The following is a 19164-nucleotide window of genomic DNA, read 5'->3' on the forward strand; positions in this document are numbered from 1 at the left end:
ACAAGGGTCTCATATCTAAAATATACTTGGAACTCAAAAAATTAAACCACCCAACAACAAATCCTCAAAGAAACAACTGCCCAATAAGTAAGTGGGCGAAAGACTTAAAGAGAAGCTTCTCTGAAGAAGAAAGAAGGATGGCCAATAGACACATGAAGAAATGTTCAACATCCCTAGCCATAAAAGAAATGCAAATCAAAACAACATTGAGATATCACCTCACTCCAGTTAGAACAGCAAAAATCAAGAACTCTAACAACAACAGATGCTGGAGGGGATGTGGACAGAAAGGAACCTTACTTCATTGTTGGTGGGAATGTAAACTTGTTCAACCGTTTTGGAAAGCATTATGGAGGTTCCTCAAAAGACTCCATATAGAGCTCCCCAATGACCCAGCAATCCCACTTTTGGGCATTTACCCAAATGACCACAAACAATGCCACACTAAAGCTACCAGCACAACTATGTTTATTGCAGCATTATTTACCATAGCTAAGATATGGAACCAACCCAGATGCCCCTCAGTAGATGAATGGATCAAGAAGATGTGGTATATATACACAATGGAATTCTATGCCTCCATCAGAAAGAATGACATTGCCCCATTTGTTAGGAAATGGAAAGGCTTGGAAAAAATTATATTAAGTGAAGTAAGCCAGGCCCAAAGAAACATAGGTCCCATGGTTTCCCTTATTTGCAATATCTAGTATAGGTATGAGTCAAGCGGAAAAAGTCAGAGAATGTGATGTTAGGAAAACGAACCCTCAAATATGTATTTTAATGTTTTTGTTTCTTTCATGCATGTGTTTCTAACGCATTTATAATATTATTTCTTTGTTGCTTTGTATGTCCCTCCCCCACAGTGTAACCCCCGCTTTCACTATATTTGATGTCAGTATAACATGTGGAGGAGATGGGGACAAACAAGTCGTTTAAGGATTCAGGTGGACCTGTTGCAACAATGAGAAGTACAAAATGTCATGTCAAAACCAGCTTTACAATGTCGTTGGGGGGGGGGAGGGGGGTATGATTGGGTGGGGGGGAGGGGGGAGGCTGGGAAGGGAGGTGAAGGGTAAACAAAGAAGGAGGCTGCAATGCTTGGTAAGAAATGTATGCATTTTCCTGCCCATGTAATTGTAAGCCCTCTGTACAGTATGTTCTCAATTAAAATAAAATTTAAAAAAAAAAGACCTAAAAAAAAAAAAAAAAATCAAGAAGAAATACAGGCAAGTTATCTAAAACATTGTCAGTAGTATTTACTACATAGACAAATTACTAATATATTTATTACATACTGACTATATGATATGTAATTCATCATATTAATATTTTACCCCAAAATCCAAGAGGTAGACATTGTATCTACCATTTATCTGTCTATACTTTTTCTGAATGTACTGGTGTTTAATCCCAGAATCTTGCACTTATTGGTAGGTGTTCTGCTATTTGACCCATGCCCCTAGCCTAATCTACTTTCTATGCAATGTAGAATGGAAATTAAATGATAAAATATTAAGTAATAATGTAAAATAACACTTTACTTCAGTTATCAACAATCAAGTTATTGTGTACTTCAGTATCATACACAATTTTATTTGTACATCTTTATTTTGTTTACATATATTTATGTGCTTATGCATTCATCCACTTGTATAGGAGTGATCCCAGAGCCATTGTTATTAATTCACATTACCTCTCCCTTAATCTTTAGGGCAACCTTACTAAGAAGTAAGTTAAATATTACACATAATCACTTCTTACACATAATGACATTTTCTATTCTTACAAAGTTACTGTTAGACATAGTAGAATGATTATATATGATAAATATTTATAGGATATAGGCACATAGAAAATAACTTGTTTGTGCATTGAATTTAAGCTTTTACCCTGTCTTTATACATAATCTCTGAAAAAATTAAGGTCTCCTTTCTCTCATCATTTGAATATAAGTGTTACCTAAATTCTCAAACAAGCAAAAATATTAAAATACAAATTCCAGTGTTCAACTCCAGAATTCCCACTACCATAACCTACAACATAATATATGGAATGTATACATGGAATATATATGGAATACATATATATATTATAAAATATATATGGTATATATTATAATTGTATTATATAGTTCCATATATGCATATGTAAAAGGAAAACCCTGGTTGAACTTATTGTACATGTTTGATATTTCATAAAATAGGGCAGTATTGATGCTCCAAAGTAAGGACAGCAAATTATTATAAAGAGGGAGTCCATATATTCCAATTCACAGTTTTCCTTCTAAGAGGTAAAGAGGCAAAAAATGGTGACTTAGGCCCTGTAAATTGAGGTCATGCACAATTTTATTGAATCTCAATTTGCTTGACACTTTGGAAGATATATTTCTGTAAAACAGAAAAAAGTATTTTTGTCTCATCAGGACATTATACAGATTAAACAAAAATATTTCTGTGCATGTTACAATGTGTGACACTCTTAGAAACATACTCTACATTCTGCCTTATTTGAAGCAGCAAATAAAGTTTCAGAGATCAGAAAATAGAGCACTGATTGGCATTGTCTTATTTTTCCAGGTTCATTTATTTAAGTTACTGGTATATTAAAATATCTTTTCTTCCTCCTAGTCCATATTAAGTGCAGAGTAATCTTGTCGTTCTTAATATAATGAGGTTTTTCACATGAAAAGCAATTTTGTATTTTTTTGTGTGTTACTGGGACTAGAACCCATGACCTCATGCCTACTAGACTAGCACTGTACCACTGGCCTATGATGCATATTTCCTCAAATCTTTGTAAAATTTTCTGATAGAAAAGAACTCTGTGCAAGTTTTACTATAAAATATGATAACATAACCCTACCCCTCTGCACCAATTCTAGAAATAATATACCATAACTAAAATATTTTGGCTAAGGAATATTAAAAGTTCATAATGTTCATTATTTTAAAATAAGAATTATGTGGGTGCACTGTATCATAGGATCATATTACTACCAGTCATATAATGTACAATCCCAGGTACAATTCACAGAGCTGGTTTCAAATTGAATTCTGAGAAGTAAACTGATTTGACCCTGTTGGGGAATAGTTGAGACACTAATGCAATCTTCACTGCACTAAAATTTAATGCCTGTCTATTTCCTTGGTACCTAATGACAAACTAAATAATCTAGCTATTTTTATTTACATATTCAACAATGCAATGCTCTGTTCTGAGAATGATGTTCTTCTGCCACTTGGTGGTGCTTGCCAGTTTCAGAATCTGTTTCTTGGTGGCACTGTAACACTAAGAACATAGTAAGTGGAACAAAATCACAGCATTCCCAATGGAAAGTCTTTGCTTCAAACTGTTCAATAATTTAAATAACTCTGTGGAAGCGCCTGTATTTGTTAACCACTCACAACCAGTAATTAACTCCTTTGGAATTTAAGTTACTATGGGCAAAACGTCTTAGGAAGAATACATGTTATTAGAAAGCATGCCAAAATTTTACTTAGCAGAGAATTCAATAACAGTTTTCTTCTGCTAAGAGGTTCTGTAAAATTCCATTTATACAGCCAAGCCCGGAGATTCTAGCAGGTCCCGTTTCATTATCATAATTACTGAACAAACACTTTTAAGGACTTTTGCTTTTAGTTTCAAGCATGGCTTATTTTCATAAGCCTGATTAGTTACCACACCAAGCTTGGTATGGAAAATGATCTGTTTTCACTCCATACTATGGAGTTGCCATAGCTTGCTCTTCATTAAGGTTCTGTTTATTTACATTGCCATCTCTACTGAAAAGCATCTATGATTCTTTGCTCCCCCCGCCCTCCCCACCAATATGATTTGACAGCTTTATCTACTGGGCATTCCGTTTCCTTGAAGAATCTAGCTGCTCTGTCTAGAAGCCGATTTTCAGATGCCTCCAACGTCTGGTCAAATTGATCTGTTTTAATGGAGTCTTAGTCTGTGAGAAGCGATATCCAGTGACTGAATGTAGGAGATCTGCTGCTGCTTAATTGCCAGGAGTGAGAGCCACTGAGATTCAGAAATCTTTGGAGGAGGCAGAAGGGGAAAGCTAGACTTTGGGTGGACAGACGCAGTGATAGGAGATAAAGGCATGGGTTTCAGTGGGGGGGGGCGGGTAGGAAGGACAGAATTCTTTGAGGCATGGAGGTGCTGCAGATCACATCTCTCCAAGGAGAAGTTAAAAAGCAAGGGAGCAGGAGGAGGTTAAAGTACTCAAAAGCATAGCTCTGGCAGAATTTGTCTTTCTGTTGGTGTCTGCAGAGGATAGATAGTCCAGGTTTTCAAAGTACGTTGATGCCTCTTTTAAGTGTTTTGGGGATGGATGCTAATTGGTTATTAGACACCATCAAACAATGCTGTTAATCTAAATTAAGGGGACTATGGAAGGAGAGAAAAGAAAAGGACGATTTAAAGAAAGAGGAAAGGAGAGGATATGAAGGCTCTTGAAAGAGTGGGAAGGAAGAGAGAGAAGAGGGAGGGGGAAGGAGAGAGAAACGGAGAGGAAGCCAGGTGCAGAGGGAAGAAGAACAGTCCTTAATCATTCATTGAACGACCGCACACACACAAAAAAAGAAAACTCTTCCTGGTTGGGCATCCATAACACCGCGACTGCAGTAGGGACCCCGAGGCAAGGGGAAAAAAAGACTCCTTTTCCTCTGAGGCCTCGTTCAAGAAAGATCTGGGTCCTAGCTACTAAAATGCCATTAAGCTGAAGAGTGTCAAACTGCGTGAAGAATGCAGCAGGAGAAAGGCGGATCCTGCTTTGCCTTTTACTCATTACCCCTTGGAGGAAAACCGAAAGAAAGGAAAAGAAACGCGCAGAGCCAAGGACTCCTGCCAAGTTAGACCTTCCCGCCTCGCCCAGGTCATTGGCGACCCGGCTGAGAACTGCATAAAGAGCCCGGCGTTACTGCGGGAGCTGCCAAAGAGCCCGCTCTTCCCAGAAACGGCTTCCCAGAGGATGCGCTCTGCAACCCGCCCAGTGCTTAGTTTAGGGGAGCCCTTCGCAGATTCTCAGATCACTTATCTGGATCCAATCTGACCTTAGAAGCACATTTGGCCGCACCTTCCAGGCGATCACACGAATAGGCTCTGGGGGCTGGACAAGAGCATGTGATGGGGGCTGGGGGAGGGGGGGGAGGGGTGGGGGGGAGCTCAAACCTTCCGCTGCCAGGGTTGGTTTAGAGCTGCGGGAGACGAAGGGAGAAGAGAGGAGGAGGAAAGGCAGAGGAGACACCCTGCAAGGCTGGCTGAGCTAGCTTGGCTGCCAGCCTCGGGTTGCAGGCTCGGGTGGGAAAGGCTGGGAGTCCGAACTGGCCGGAGCTGTTCTCACACTCAAAGATCGCTTCTCAGCCCTTCCTTTGCTCCTCTACTCCTGCTCAGGCATCCCTGGGCTCCGTGCCTCCCGAAGCACTCCCCGACTGTACTCCGCAGCAGCCCTGTACCGGGCGCCGCCAGGACACCCTTGCTTTTCCCCGTTTCCCTTTCTGCCCCCACTTCCGCCCCCACCGTCTCCTGCCGGAGGACCACGCCGCCACCCAGCCGCGGAGGAGGCTTGCGGTCGGGGTTCACGCACCAGAGTGAAGCCGCGCCAAGTCTGGCAGCCCCGGGGGTCGGTAGGGGGCGTCCTGGAACAGACCGTGAAAGCCAGGGCTACCAAGGGAGGGGTGGGAGTCGCCTACCCTGAAGCCTCGGCTTTCTCGCCTGAGCCATCCCCACCCAACCCATTCGGTCTGGAAGCCTAGCGAGCTAGCCCCATCTGTGGCCGCGGCGGCCGCCTCCTCCTGGCACCTCCTCGCCGACCCCTCCCTCCCGGGACCTGCATCCCGCTCGGCCAATCAGCGCTCGACTGCCGCTTCCCACGTGACCCCGGGCGGGCTAAGGACCTGCTGCTTCCCAAACGCCAGAGGGATGCGGGAGGCAGAGCGCGAGAGGCGGCGGGGAGGCTGCGGGGCGCCCTGACTGTCCCTGCACCCGGCTTCCTCCGAGTCCTCTCCTCTGCCCTCCCTCTCCACCCCACCCCACCCCCGGCTTCTGGCTTCTGCCCCGGGGTGTCCGCGAACACTCCCCCCGGACACACACGCCTCCCGATGGCAGGAGCTCTCCGCGTCTCGGGAGTAGCGTCTCAGCCGCCGACCCTCTCGCTCCCCGGGCTGAGCCGGGTCACTGCGTGTTGCTGAAACTCGGGGGATCATGCGCGGGTTCGGCTGCTGCTTCCCCTCCGGGTGTCCCTGCCGCCCCCGCCGCCGCCGCTCCTGCTGCCGCCGTCCGCGGGATGCTCAGTAGCCCGCTGCGTGGCCCCCGCGATCCTGCGTTCTTCCGAAGCGGTGTGCTGCTGCAGAGTTGCGCGAACTAGTCATGGTGCTGTGGGAGTCCCCGCGGCAGTGCAGCGGCTGGACACTTTGCGAGGGCTTTTGCTGGCTGCTGTTGCTGCCGGTGATGCTGCTCATCGTGGTCCGCCCCGTGAAGCTCGCCGCCTTCCCTACCTCCTTAAGTGACTGCCAAACCCCCACCGGCTGGAACTGCTCTGGTAAGTCCAGACCCTCAGCCCCAAACCCTTGATCCCACAACCGAACGCGCCGAGTTGCTTGCACAGACCAGTCTACCCCAGTGCGACTCTGCAGCCCCTTAGCCTCCCACTGCCCCGAACCAGAGACTTCTTAGCTCCATCCAGAGAAACACTGGGAATTGTTTCTGGTCTCGAGGCGGGGGGGGGGGGGGGGGGGGGAGCGATGGCGCAGGGATGGGCACCTTTGGGTGCTGGCATTTGAATTGGAGCTGCGAGGGTTTTCGAGAAATATTCAATGGGATGTTTTTCTTTCTTTCTTATTTTTTTTTTTCTGGATTTTCTGAAAGGAGGACCAACCCTAGGGGAAGCACTAAAACAGAATCTTTCCCGTCATAAAAAAAAAAAAAAAGTCTGGCTAGGATAAACAAGAAATAACTTTATGAGAAAGAATGAGCCACAAAGCAATAAATCAAATGAAGACTGCGGGGGAATCACTGATTCGTGCCAAAAGTGTCTTGAAAATGAGGTGGTCTCCCGTTCAAGACCAGGTCACATAGATTCTAAAGAGGGTCGATTTCAGGGGGCAAGGGGAAGACATATCTGCACTCTTTCCCTCCCTCCCCCATCTCTCCTCTCTTCTCTCTCTCTCTCTCTCTCTCTCCTGTTTCTAAAACAACTCCGATTTTTCAATCCAGTACTACCCAGCTCCTATTTCCTTGAGCTCCTGTGTGGTGATAGGAAGAAAAACCCTTTACAGCTTCCAGGCTGGAGCAGGTATGACCAAAGCGGGGCAGGTTCTCCCAGAAGTGGACAGTGAAACGACCCCAAGAGGCTATTACCAAACCTTGGCCAGGTTTGGTAACGTCGGTTTGGATGTCCTCTTGCTCAGTAGGGTCCCTTCAGAGTCTAAACCCAAGAGCTTTGCGGATTTCACTCTGTCGAAACCTCCTAATTAACTAGGGCCCAAGAATGAGAGTAGCTGCACTCTTCCTAGCTGGCTGCCTTCACATTTCAGTATGACAGCCTGTATTATACCAGTTGGAATTGTGGTGTGATTTCATTGGTATTTTACACTCCATTAACATGCCTGGGTATTGTCCCCTAGGTCTGGTCTGTTCTAGTTCTGGCAAATGTGTATATACTATTTCATCTTCTGAATATATAAATCACCTACAATTAATTCTAGCTCGAAAGAATTGTCTATTAGGAATGTATGTAAGCAAAAAACAGTGTATGCAACTTTTGAGAGGAAGGGATGAATATTACTTATAAGTAAAATAATTTGCAGTTATAAGTTACTAGTATAAAACCCAAGAGGATAATTAATATGCATCATTATAGTTTATCCTTCTTAAGACAAGTTTAAGATTTGCAACTCTACTAGATTTAAGCCAATAAATCAACTTTTTATTCTGCTTTTAGTAGCTTCTAAATAGGGGATTTTTATAAAGTTCAACACTTTTTTTTATAATTCTGGGTTCATGCACACATGTATGCTATTTTTTAAAGAAAAAGTTTCATTTTGAATATGCTTAACCAATCACCTGTTAATTGCATTATTATCAGAGCATTAAACAATCTTTGAATTGATTGTTTCAATGTTGATGATTTTATAGTCCAACATGGCTAGTTTGCATCATTGCTAACTAGAATATTCTTTTATGAAATTGCTAGATTTTAAGTGTGAAATCAGCATTCACAATCAAGACATTCATTATTAGCTACATATCTTAAAGGGATATGCGCAAACTAAAAAAAAAAAAAAAGTGTACTGGCTTTCTAGGTAGATTGTCCAGAACTTGTCACCCCCACCTCCCACCCCTGTTTACTCAGAGGTGATCAATCTTCATTTCAGCCAGACAGACCATCACAGAAAACACTGTGTCTGTTTATCTTTATTATTGGGGCTTTGTTTCCTCTTTGTCTGGAAAAATTCCAAATAAAGGATTGTTTGACCCTTGAAGCAAAGAAGAATTACATGGCAAATGGAATTTAGACGTTCTCAGCAGCGTTTACCAAAATATTGAGTTTGTGAGTCCTAAACATAGTCCACTTAATGAGTAAAATTAAAGAAACTAGAAAGCAACTGTCAAACTTTCTTTCACCACTGTCAGTAGTAACCAAAGCTAAAAGAAAATAGCAGTAACCTAGGAGGATATAGAAGGAGAAATTGACTAAAAAACGATTTGAAAAATGGAAATGAATATTTATCATTGCTAGATTATTTTTTTAGGTGGTAGGTAGAGACTGTCTTTGTAGAACATCCATGGTTGTTGGTCCAAAGTTAGGGAAATTATTCTCATTCTTCAAGATAGTCAGTTTTGCTAAGATTATAACATTTTTAATGACTGGGGTGTTCTCTTCAAATTTGAGGTTACGATGACAGAGAAAATGATCTCTTCCTTTGTGACACCAACACCTGTAAATTTGATGGGGAATGTTTGAGAATTGGAGACACTGTGACTTGCGTCTGTCAGTTCAAGGTAAGATATCTGATATTTGCCTCTTCTAGTTCCTCTTTTATAACCCATCCTTCAGCATATTATAGCTATACAAGCTAAGAGGAAAGCTGGCACCAGACAATAGTACTGGCAAGAGAGCCAGATGATGGCAAGAAGACATACACATTTTTGGAGATATGTGCCATAGTTATAAATACCACGGAAGGTAGCAAGCTTCAGTTTGTGCTTTTGAGATGTTGGCTAAAAAAATATTTCTTTGATTTTTCCAATACACACTTCATAAGTCAACTGATGATTAATAATAGTCAAATGACTGATGGATACTAAGGATGGATTTGTATTTTGTTTCACTTTTACTTGTGCTTTCAACTTTTGATCTCATTGGTCCTTGTTTTAATGGGTTTGGGACTTAATTATCTTGATCATATGATTAAAACTTTTAAATTAATTCATATCTAGACAACTCCCCAACTACTGTGTTTGTTTGGAAGAAATCATTGACCTTATTAGTCTATATGAACTTGTTCATAGACACACGAGTCAAACAATCTCCTAGGAATCCAATGAGCACATAAAGCTGCAAGTCATGAACATGAACATGGGGAAGAGGCACTTTGTAATATAATGATTTCAAAAGTGAAAAAATTTTTGCTGTTATTGTTGTGTCTGGTGGTATTTACTTTTGTTTTTAATGTCATAGGTCAGAGGGGGGTTGCAAGAAAGGGATGGGAGAGAGGGGAACAAATGCAATATTCAGTGTACACTATGTGAGAAATGACCTATGTAACTTGTGGGCAGGGATGGGAGAGGGAAGTGGGGGGAATGCAAAGAAAAGGATGACATTGTCCAAAAAAAGGAATGTACTCATAACTTGTAAGTATATTCATGATTTATGAAATGGAAACCCCACTATGCAATACGTTAATGATAACAATAAATTGTATTTTTAAAAAAGTTAGAACAAAGAGAAGAGAGGGTTACAAATCTGGTATCATTAAAGATCGGTTATTAGGTTATTAGAGACAAAACGGTAAATATTTTTGTTATAGTCATTATTTAATGAATGCTTTCAACCATATAAATTATAAATCTTGTTTTCCTCTCAAAATATCTATGTGGTCATATATATCTTCAAGTCATATAAGCATTCCACTAATACCTCTTATTCACCCTTGAGTGTTGAATTGAATTTTAAAGTGCATAAGACTCAACCAATAAACATTGATATAAACAAATCTGTGGATGGGAGATCAGAAATGCTTTCCAAGATCTTTAAGAACAAACACTATTGAGAAAATTATAACAAACTCAAGTTCAAATGTTTGATTTAGTAGGTATTACTAAGAATTGGTAAAAAAATAAATATATTTTGAATTCAAAATCACAAGGAGACATAAAAGGGAGTTTATATTTAATGTTGACTTCAGTTACTTCTTTGTAAGCTCAAAACTCTCATAAATGTTATTTTTCTCTCTTAAAACATCTGGCATTTATAAAAGTGCATATCTAGTGTGTAGGTATTCCTGTAACTTCACCACAGTCTTTAAGACCATGTTATAATTTTAGAAACATATTGGTGTATAATAAACATGCAAATGACATCATCCTTTCCCAAGTCTCCACTACAGTTAACAATATAATTTTGTTCTCTCAATGACTGATGTGAGAGAAATGGAGCAAGAAAACTTCCGGATTTATTATTTCTTAACATATTAACTAAGGGAAAAATCAGTCCCTAATTAAAGGCTGCCAGTATTTTGTGGAACTTGCCCTTTAATTCTATGATTCCAATGATTTTTTTCTTATTTTATGACCATGAGTTGACACAAAATGTATAAACAGTATAAAATGAATCAGGGACAATATTCCTCAAAGGGAAAAACATGACTCTTAAGACTCCACTCGGAGAGAAAGAATAATTGGTAGAATTCTAAATGAACGATTGCATTCAAAAGGATAAATGATAATGTATAATTTTCTTACAAAAAGAACTGTGTTGTATTCACAGCTGCCACAGAAGAGTTACTAAAATATTTTCTCAGCAGTTATTTGTATATTCATTCCTTGGTCAGCAGTTGTTAATTGTCAAAAAATGTGAGGTACAATAGACGGAGCAATGAATAAAAGCTTGAAACACAACTGAAATGTGAATTTGCTATTACTAATCCTTGTAGCATTTGAACTTTACTACTGGATTTCTAATCCTCTTAATGTACTTTGCAATAGTTGACAATCTGGTACAAGAAAATACTTCCTTAGTAGAAAATGTATGGTGCATATACCAAACCGATAGACTGTCTGATTTAAGTTGTACATTACATAAAATGTACAAGTTGGATTAAGAATACTAGATAATCATAAACTAAAAGTTTCTTGATTCAGTCTTCTCCTAGTACTTTCTAATGAATCTGAGATTTTCTTTCTTCCTTTTCTTTCTTTCTTTCTTTCTTTCTTTCTTTCTTTCTTTCTTTCTTTCTTTCTTTCTTTCTTTCTTTCTTTCTTTCTCCTTCCTTCCTTCCTTCCTTCCTTCCTTCCTTCCTTCCTTCCTTCCTTCCTTCCTTCTTTTTTTCTTTTTTTGCTGATCCCAGGGCTTGAATTCAGGACCTGGTCACTGTCCCTACATTTTTGTGCTCAAAGGCAGTGCTCTACCACTTTGAGCCACAGTGCCATTTCCATCTTCTTGGTAATTAATTGGAGATAGAAGTCTGTTAGGATTTCCTGCCCTTCCTGGCTTTGAGACATGAACCTCATATCTCAGCCTCTTGAGTAGCTAGGATTACAAGCATGAAGCACTGACACTCAGCTTTGTGTCTGTTTTTGTGTCAGAGAGATCTTGACATTTATTTTCCTACATAGTATTCTAAATTTGTTTCTCCCACATTTTCAAATATAAGCATGAATTCAAAAAAATCTTAAGTTTTTGTGGCTGAGAGACAGATTTCAAAAAGTAATGAACATATGTAATCTATTTTTTTCTCATTTGGATTATGTTGAAAGTTGTTGTTGATGTTGTTTTTACCATTGCTGATATTTGGGCTTCAATACAATATTTGAGGTTTTTTCACTGATGGCTGGCACTCTACCACTTGAGCCAGACTTTAACTTCCAGATGTTTTTCTGGCTAATTGGAAAAAAGAGTTTCTCAAATTTATCTAGGGGTAGCTTGGAACCTTGATTCTTAGACATCACCCTCCTCAATATCTAGGATTCGTACATATGAATCAGTGTCTTGCCCAGTTTATTATTGAGTCATTAAAATGCATCCATGCTTTAATGTCACTTAGATGATATGAACTGATTTCTACTCTTCAAACTGGTTAACTCATTTATTTCTTACAACTGGGTTAAATAATTGTTTTCTCCTTTTTCCCCTCTTCCTTCTCCTCTTAAAAATGAAGGAATTCAGGTCCATAAAGTGGTGATCCTAGTGTATGAACCTGGTATTTTGATAATAAGTCAAACATTTTAAAGATATTATAATTGTAAATTATATTAATAACACATCAAAAGGATTAATTTATTATAAACATCTCTTAGTAGTCAAATCAACACAGGTTGAGAATATATAATACAGAAATCCAAATTCCAGAATACTCTTAAATCTGACATCATGCTCCAAATGCTTGGTATTTTAAAGCATGTCCGATTTCATATTTGTGAAATTTATGGAAAAATTTCCAAACTCCAAAATCTGAAATACTTCTAGTCCCAAACATTTCAGAGAAGGGATACTGAAATTGTACAACTAATTTTTAGGTGATAATATGAATACCAAAAATATCCTGCAGTTTCATGCAACCTACTTTCTTGTCTGTGTACCAAGTGGTATGAAATCCAGTTACAAAATTTAGGAATGATAGATCTGTAACTGGGATGGATAAAATAAGATAGGAAGGGGAGAAACAAAGAATAATGTAAAATAGAAAAGACACAAGAAGATACATAATTATTAGGGCTGATCATACAATGACCAACGATTGCCTTATAATTTAAGAAGCCTTATATTTTGCAGACATTGTTTAATATAAATGATAAATATTTTCAGTTAAAGAGCCCTGCTTTACATCTGTAACTGTTGCAATTACCATGGCTGCATAACAAGTTGCCCAGAATAGACAATGAATATCTTGTTTATTCATGAATCTACAATTGATCTTCTCTCTTTTGTCATCAGATAAGGGGCAAGGAAAGGGAAATCAAAGATTTGGTGTTGTACTCATCTCTAGGCTCTAACTCATGTCTGACTACAGCGGGAATCTTGGTTCCTTTTCATGTATGCACTTTTGGTACAGGCTAGTTTGAGCTTTCTGGGTCACAAAGTTTTCTGGGCTCTGAAGGAAAGAGAAGGAGCCAGGTAAAAGCTGTATCCTAACACAACACATTGCACAGTCACATTGATCACATCAGCGGCCTGCCCACTTTTATTTTTTTTTATTTTTTTTATTTTATTTTTTGGGGGTCCAGTCATGGGGCCTGAACTCTGGGCTTGGGCACTGTCCCTCAGCTCTTCAGCTCAAGGCTAGCGCTCTACCACTTGAGCCACAGCGCCACTTCCAGCTTTTTTCTTTTTGCTTATGTGGTGCTGAGGAATCAAACCCAGGGCCTCGAGCATGCAAGGCAAGTGCTCTACCACTGAGCCACCTTCCCAGCCCACTGCCCACTTTTAAAACCATAAAAATTTACATTTAAGGATATGTATGCAGTTACACAAAAGTAAAAGTTACTTGTGGAATGGTCAAATAACTGCAACATATGAAATGTTATTTTTTAATCTTTTTTCATTTTTGGAAAAGAAATTTGCCATATACAAGCCATTCTTCCTAAGTCTTTGACAACTGGGATTATAACAGAATTCACTTAACATCTGCTGAGCACCTTCCACGTGCCAGACTTTGTAGAAGGTGCCGACAATATATAAAAGTTAAGTCATACATAGCTTCTGTATGCTGAGATCTCAGCTAAAAAACATTCTTATTAACCATATAAGCAATAAAGCATATGGAAAACTTCTAATGTCCTTTTTTATTTCTTTGTAGCAAAAATGAATTCTATATATCACAATATGTCAAGTTGCTGAATGCATTAGTATGTTACATTTCTACTTTCTTAGGTAATGTGGAAGTTTTTGAACAAAATAATTCTATTAAAAAACTATTTGGGAAATACATTATAAAGTTTTGAAAATATCTTAAGCAAAAAGAATCACAAAATGTACATTACATAACTTCATGGGCCTAACCATCTAGGTCTGAGTCTTGTTTTTTCATTAGCCAGCCAATATGTGGCCTTTACCAAAATAATCCCTTAATATCACCCTTTCTTCTCAAACTGAGAAGTGTACTGATTACTACTATAAACCATTTCCAAAAACTAGGCATATTCTGATGCAGCAGTTAACCTGTTTGAATGCTTAGGGTTATTTTGCTTTTATTCTTTTATTTAAATTTTAGAAATGCCATGTTTTAATTAATGGTAAATGGTGACTGCTAGATGAAATGCATGTCATGGAATCCAAATAATTTACACTTTTTATAAGTGATAGTTCCAAAGCACTTCATGTTTAAAGGCATGAATTTGTTCATTCCCAACTATGCCCATTAACTATTTATTTCAAAAGGAGAAACTAAGCTATAAGCTTGTTAAATCTTGGGTGATACATACAAGTACACAACTGCCTTGCTGTGACAAGACAGTTACGAAAACAAAAACCAACAGCTGGTCACCTGTGGCTCACGCTTATTATCCTCGCTACTCAGGAGGCTCATATCTGAGGATCGCAGTTCAAAGCCAGCCCAAGCAGTAAAGTACATGAGAGTCTTATCTGCAATAAACTACTGAGAAAAAGCCAGATGTGGTGCTGTGGCTCAAGTGGTAGAGTGCTAGAGTTGAACACAAAGAGGCTCAGGGAGCATCCAGGTCCTGAGTTTCAAGCCCTAGGACTGGCAAAAACAAACAAGTAAACAAACAAACAAATAGAAATAAACCCCCAAACTTCAGACTAGACTTCTGCTCTTGAACCTAAATGTCTTAGGTTATGCTTCTTCTTCATGACATTCATATTGATTGCAAGTCAGGGTACTCAGGGCCAAAAACATCATGGCAATAATTTGTGGTTAAGCTCTTGTCAGCTCTATACAAATCCCCCTTTTGGCTTGTGCATGGAACTTGGCAGCTCTGCTTTTAACACTGTTCACATTTGGCTTACTGCATCCCTCAGAAGTGACATATGAGCACTTCATCAGTTTATACGATATTTTAAGATGCATATAAGCATTGTGTAATAGGACTTCACAGAAATAATAATATTTCTCACTTCCCACTTGCAGTCCACAGACTCTACACTTGATTAATCTGTAGAAGTACATAAGAAGTATGAATAGAAACATTTTAGGGGTTGGACAAAGAATATATGAGCCCAAATAATTGTATATCAAATATCACAATTGGGATTTGGAGATGGAGATTAAAAAATAACTAGGAGCAAGAAGCTAGGCCCCAGCAGGAGAACTTAACTAGATTTTACTCTCATGTGTCTGCTGAGAAGTTTACCAATATATTGCCCATAATGTTAGCAGATGTTTCCTTCTTTCTGATCTCTCATCCATGTGCTTGGAAACTATTAGAGTATTAATGAGCTCTACAAAGCCTTCTTAGCATTCTTTTGTACCAAGTCCTGAACAGTGTATTTTTTTGGAGCACTTATCCATCCACTTGCTTCCCTGGCCAACATTAATGGCAATAGCTCCATTCTTATTCATATGTTTGCAAGTATTGCACATACTTGACATTTTCCCGTTGCCTTCTGTCTTAAGTAGTACTAAGAACATTCTGTCCTATGGTAGGTCAGTTTTCAAATGCAAGCAAACAATATTTATTTGTATGGAAAGCTTTTGAAAGCTATCCCTTATGTAGGTGTCACCTGATTTTAAAATAAGCTGTTTATTTAGTTAAAGATTATTGAAATATTTACGAAACACACACACACATCAAATCTATTTTTATATTGGTAGCAGTGGTCCTTAGTTACTCAGAATGCTGCCATATAAAGGTATATAGTTTAAAACAAGCCTGGATAGAAAAATCTGTGAGAGTCATTCCCTAAAATAATCAGCAAAAATCAAGTCTGGAGATATGACTCAAGTAGTAGAGCACCAACTGAAAAAATAGGGGGGGAAAGAGTGAGAGCTTGATTTCAAAACATAGTACCAGAAAAAGAAACAAATGTTTCTATGGATAATCTTGTAAACTGACTGAGCTTGGAAACATAACTGGGGCATGGAATTATTATATAAAGAGTATCCAGATATCTAGATTATAAATTATAGAAATAAAGATAAATATTTATTATAGAAATAAAGATGGGTATTTCTAAAATATATACAAAAGTCACCTTAGCAATTACCACTACCGTAATGAGTTTCATACAGTTGAATTTGCTGTTTAGAAAAAGTAGATCACAATTAGCAAAAATAAACTAATTATTTAGTGGTAGATGAAAAGCAAGATGCAGAGAATCTTGAAATGTCATATACACATGTCTGAACTATTAGGCAAAAATAGAAAGAACCAAACAGCTGCCTGGAATAAAGCAGTCTAGGTATTTTAATAAATTAGATAAGAGAAATACATTTCAGGTTTTCAGTCTATCACATTCTTATCTTCTGAGAGTTTTTTCATAAATCTTGGAGTTGAGTTTTACTTATAAGTTTTTGGTTTAAAATTATATGCGAAGCTTTCTCAGCAATCTCACTGGATCATTGGCTTAAGATAAAGCGATAGAGAGAGTGAGAGAGACACAGACAGACAGACACACACACATACACATATATGTAAATTTATAGAATTTCAAAAGTGCAAATATTTTAATTAAAAGTTGAAAAGAGGAACTTTATGTTCACATGTATCTCTATGCATCAATTTACTTAGTTTCTGGCATAAGTAAGGATTTACAAATACTCAATTTGGTCATTATATTTGTTATAATTAAACAATGAAGTACATCAGTAGTAGTAATCAGGAGCTAATCACATCCCTGGTGTAATTAGCAGGTATAGGACACAGCCAAGTATCTCTAATGCCTTAGAGTGTGATTATATTATCCTGAATATACCCAGTGGGTTGCCTAATTTCCATTGTAAAAATGTGTACTTTTTAATGAGGATATTTTAATCCATTTTTCTCATTCTAAAATATGTACTAATACTCACTTTTGAATGTGCAGTAAAGCAGACATACAATTTAGTAGTTGTAGAATTATATCTATATATTCTTGTTTTGTTTTTTAGCCTGCTTTGAAGATAAGTAAAAAAGTCATTTATAAATCAGCTTCTTTTATGAATATTCAAAAAATGTGTGCAGATCAAAATTAAGCAGAAAATGATAACCAAGCAGTACCTGTATTGGACAAGGGGAGCATTTTACTTAAATGTTTCTCCAAACCTGTTAGTCTTGTTTGGAATGACTTCAACATTCTATTGTGTTTGGGATTATGGTTTATCATGTTTGGTAGATTTATGCTATCAAAATAACAGATAATAAATAAGTTATAAATTTATTAGTATATTTAATATGTGCTACTTATTCAGTCACTTTGTTGCAATCATTTCATCAATTTAGATACATTTATTACCTCTTTCTAAAGCAAATGACATGCTGGCTGATTGACATTGTCTACTTGTATCTTTATTTTTTTAATTTTATTTTATTGTAAAAGTGATGCACAGTGGGGTTACAGTTACATAAGTAAGGTAATGAGTACATTTCTTTTCAAACAGTGTTACCCCCTCTTTCATTTTCTCCTGCTTTTGCTCCCCCGATTCCCCTCCCCCTCCAAGTTGTAAAGTTCATTTCCAACATGTTGTCTAGTTAAATGATGCACTTACAAGTTCAAAATCTTACATGATACGAAGGGGATGACTGAAATAGAAGATACACAGTTTGTGTGCTGATGATTATTTGTGCTTGGGATGTCAAAATAATACAGACTATGAAAATAACCATAGGTTTATACCTCTTTGTTTCCCAGTGCAACAGTGACTATGTGCCTGTGTGTGGCTCCAATGGAGAGAGCTACCAGAATGAGTGTTACCTGCGTCAAGCTGCATGCAAACAGCAGAGTGAAATACTCGTAGTTTCTGAAGGATCCTGTGCCACAGGTAAGTCACTGGTTCTGTTTGAAACCTTCTGAGTAGATTTTGAATCCAGAAATCATGGCTTGCTTTTTCTATTTAGCTCTCTCCAAATAAATATCCAGACTATATATTTTCTAGAGTATCTACTAATTCTTTTGTTCAAACTATTCATTATTTCATTTTATTCTTTTTTCACCATCAGTTATAGAAGAGAAAATGCACCTTAAGGGTACTGTTATATACATTTATAAAGATATATATATATATATATATATATATATATATATATATATGTGCTGTTCAATAAATACAGACATTTTAATAAAATGTAATTAGAAATGTTGACTGCTCATATATCATATATCATATATATATATATATTATATATATCATTGATCAAGTTTATTGTGAAAGGGAGAGTTATATGCTGGAAGTTAGTTTTGCAGATTTGAGTTCTGAAGTTAAAATCTAAAATTATAACTACAAAATAGTTATGTTACCATTTAGCAAACTGTATTGAAGAATGCAGTGATAGCAGACATGATTTATACTAACACCTGTCCAATCTCACAGTTAACATGGGTGTTTGATTCCAGAATGCTGTAAAGAAAGGAAGGAAAGTGGGTTTATATGCTCATTAGTTTTTGAGGTTTTCCTTTCATGCAGTGTGGTTATTACAGCTTAGTAGCATTACAGGCAGAATAACACCAAGAGTGATACAGCCCAGCTGGATAAAGTATAAAATGGAGCTTCATTTTGATGGTAGATTGAGACATCACTATCACTTATGGTAAAGGAACTTCTGTGCCTCATGAAAGTTACACTTAATAGAAAGTAAGCATCTTCATAGAAAGTCATCATTTCTGAGCATTTGAGTGATATAATCATATTCAGGAAAATATATACATTTCTTTCAAGAATAGAAAGAGAGATTAGTGTCTGGGAAAGTTTATTTGACTCAAATCTCCCTGAGATAACTTTATGTCTATTTTAGAGTATTATATAAAAAGTATGCGTTTGATGGTTTGGGTAGGTTAGAAAATGA

The 19164-nt window shown here is 38.0% G+C and overlaps 1 protein-coding gene across 1 annotated transcript in view; it reads left to right on the forward strand.

The window, feature by feature from the left end:
• The first annotated feature begins 5926 nt into the window (after nucleotides 1–5926).
• Tmeff2 (transmembrane protein with EGF like and two follistatin like domains 2) overlaps nucleotides 5927–19164 on the forward strand; it is a 259792-nt gene continuing 246554 nt past the window's right edge. Inside the window, exons 1-3 of the mRNA XM_042688317.1 lie at nucleotides 5927–6547; nucleotides 8900–9009; nucleotides 18014–18143. Coding sequence (XP_042544251.1) covers nucleotides 6376–6547; nucleotides 8900–9009; nucleotides 18014–18143 — 412 coding nt within the window. The 5' untranslated portion in view covers nucleotides 5927–6375. The remainder of the gene's footprint in view (nucleotides 6548–8899; nucleotides 9010–18013; nucleotides 18144–19164) is intronic.

This window comes from Dipodomys spectabilis, unplaced genomic scaffold, assembly GCF_019054845.1.
Source record: "Dipodomys spectabilis isolate Male_0828 unplaced genomic scaffold, ASM1905484v1 ptg000115l, whole genome shotgun sequence".
NCBI lineage: Eukaryota > Metazoa > Chordata > Mammalia > Rodentia > Heteromyidae > Dipodomys > Dipodomys spectabilis.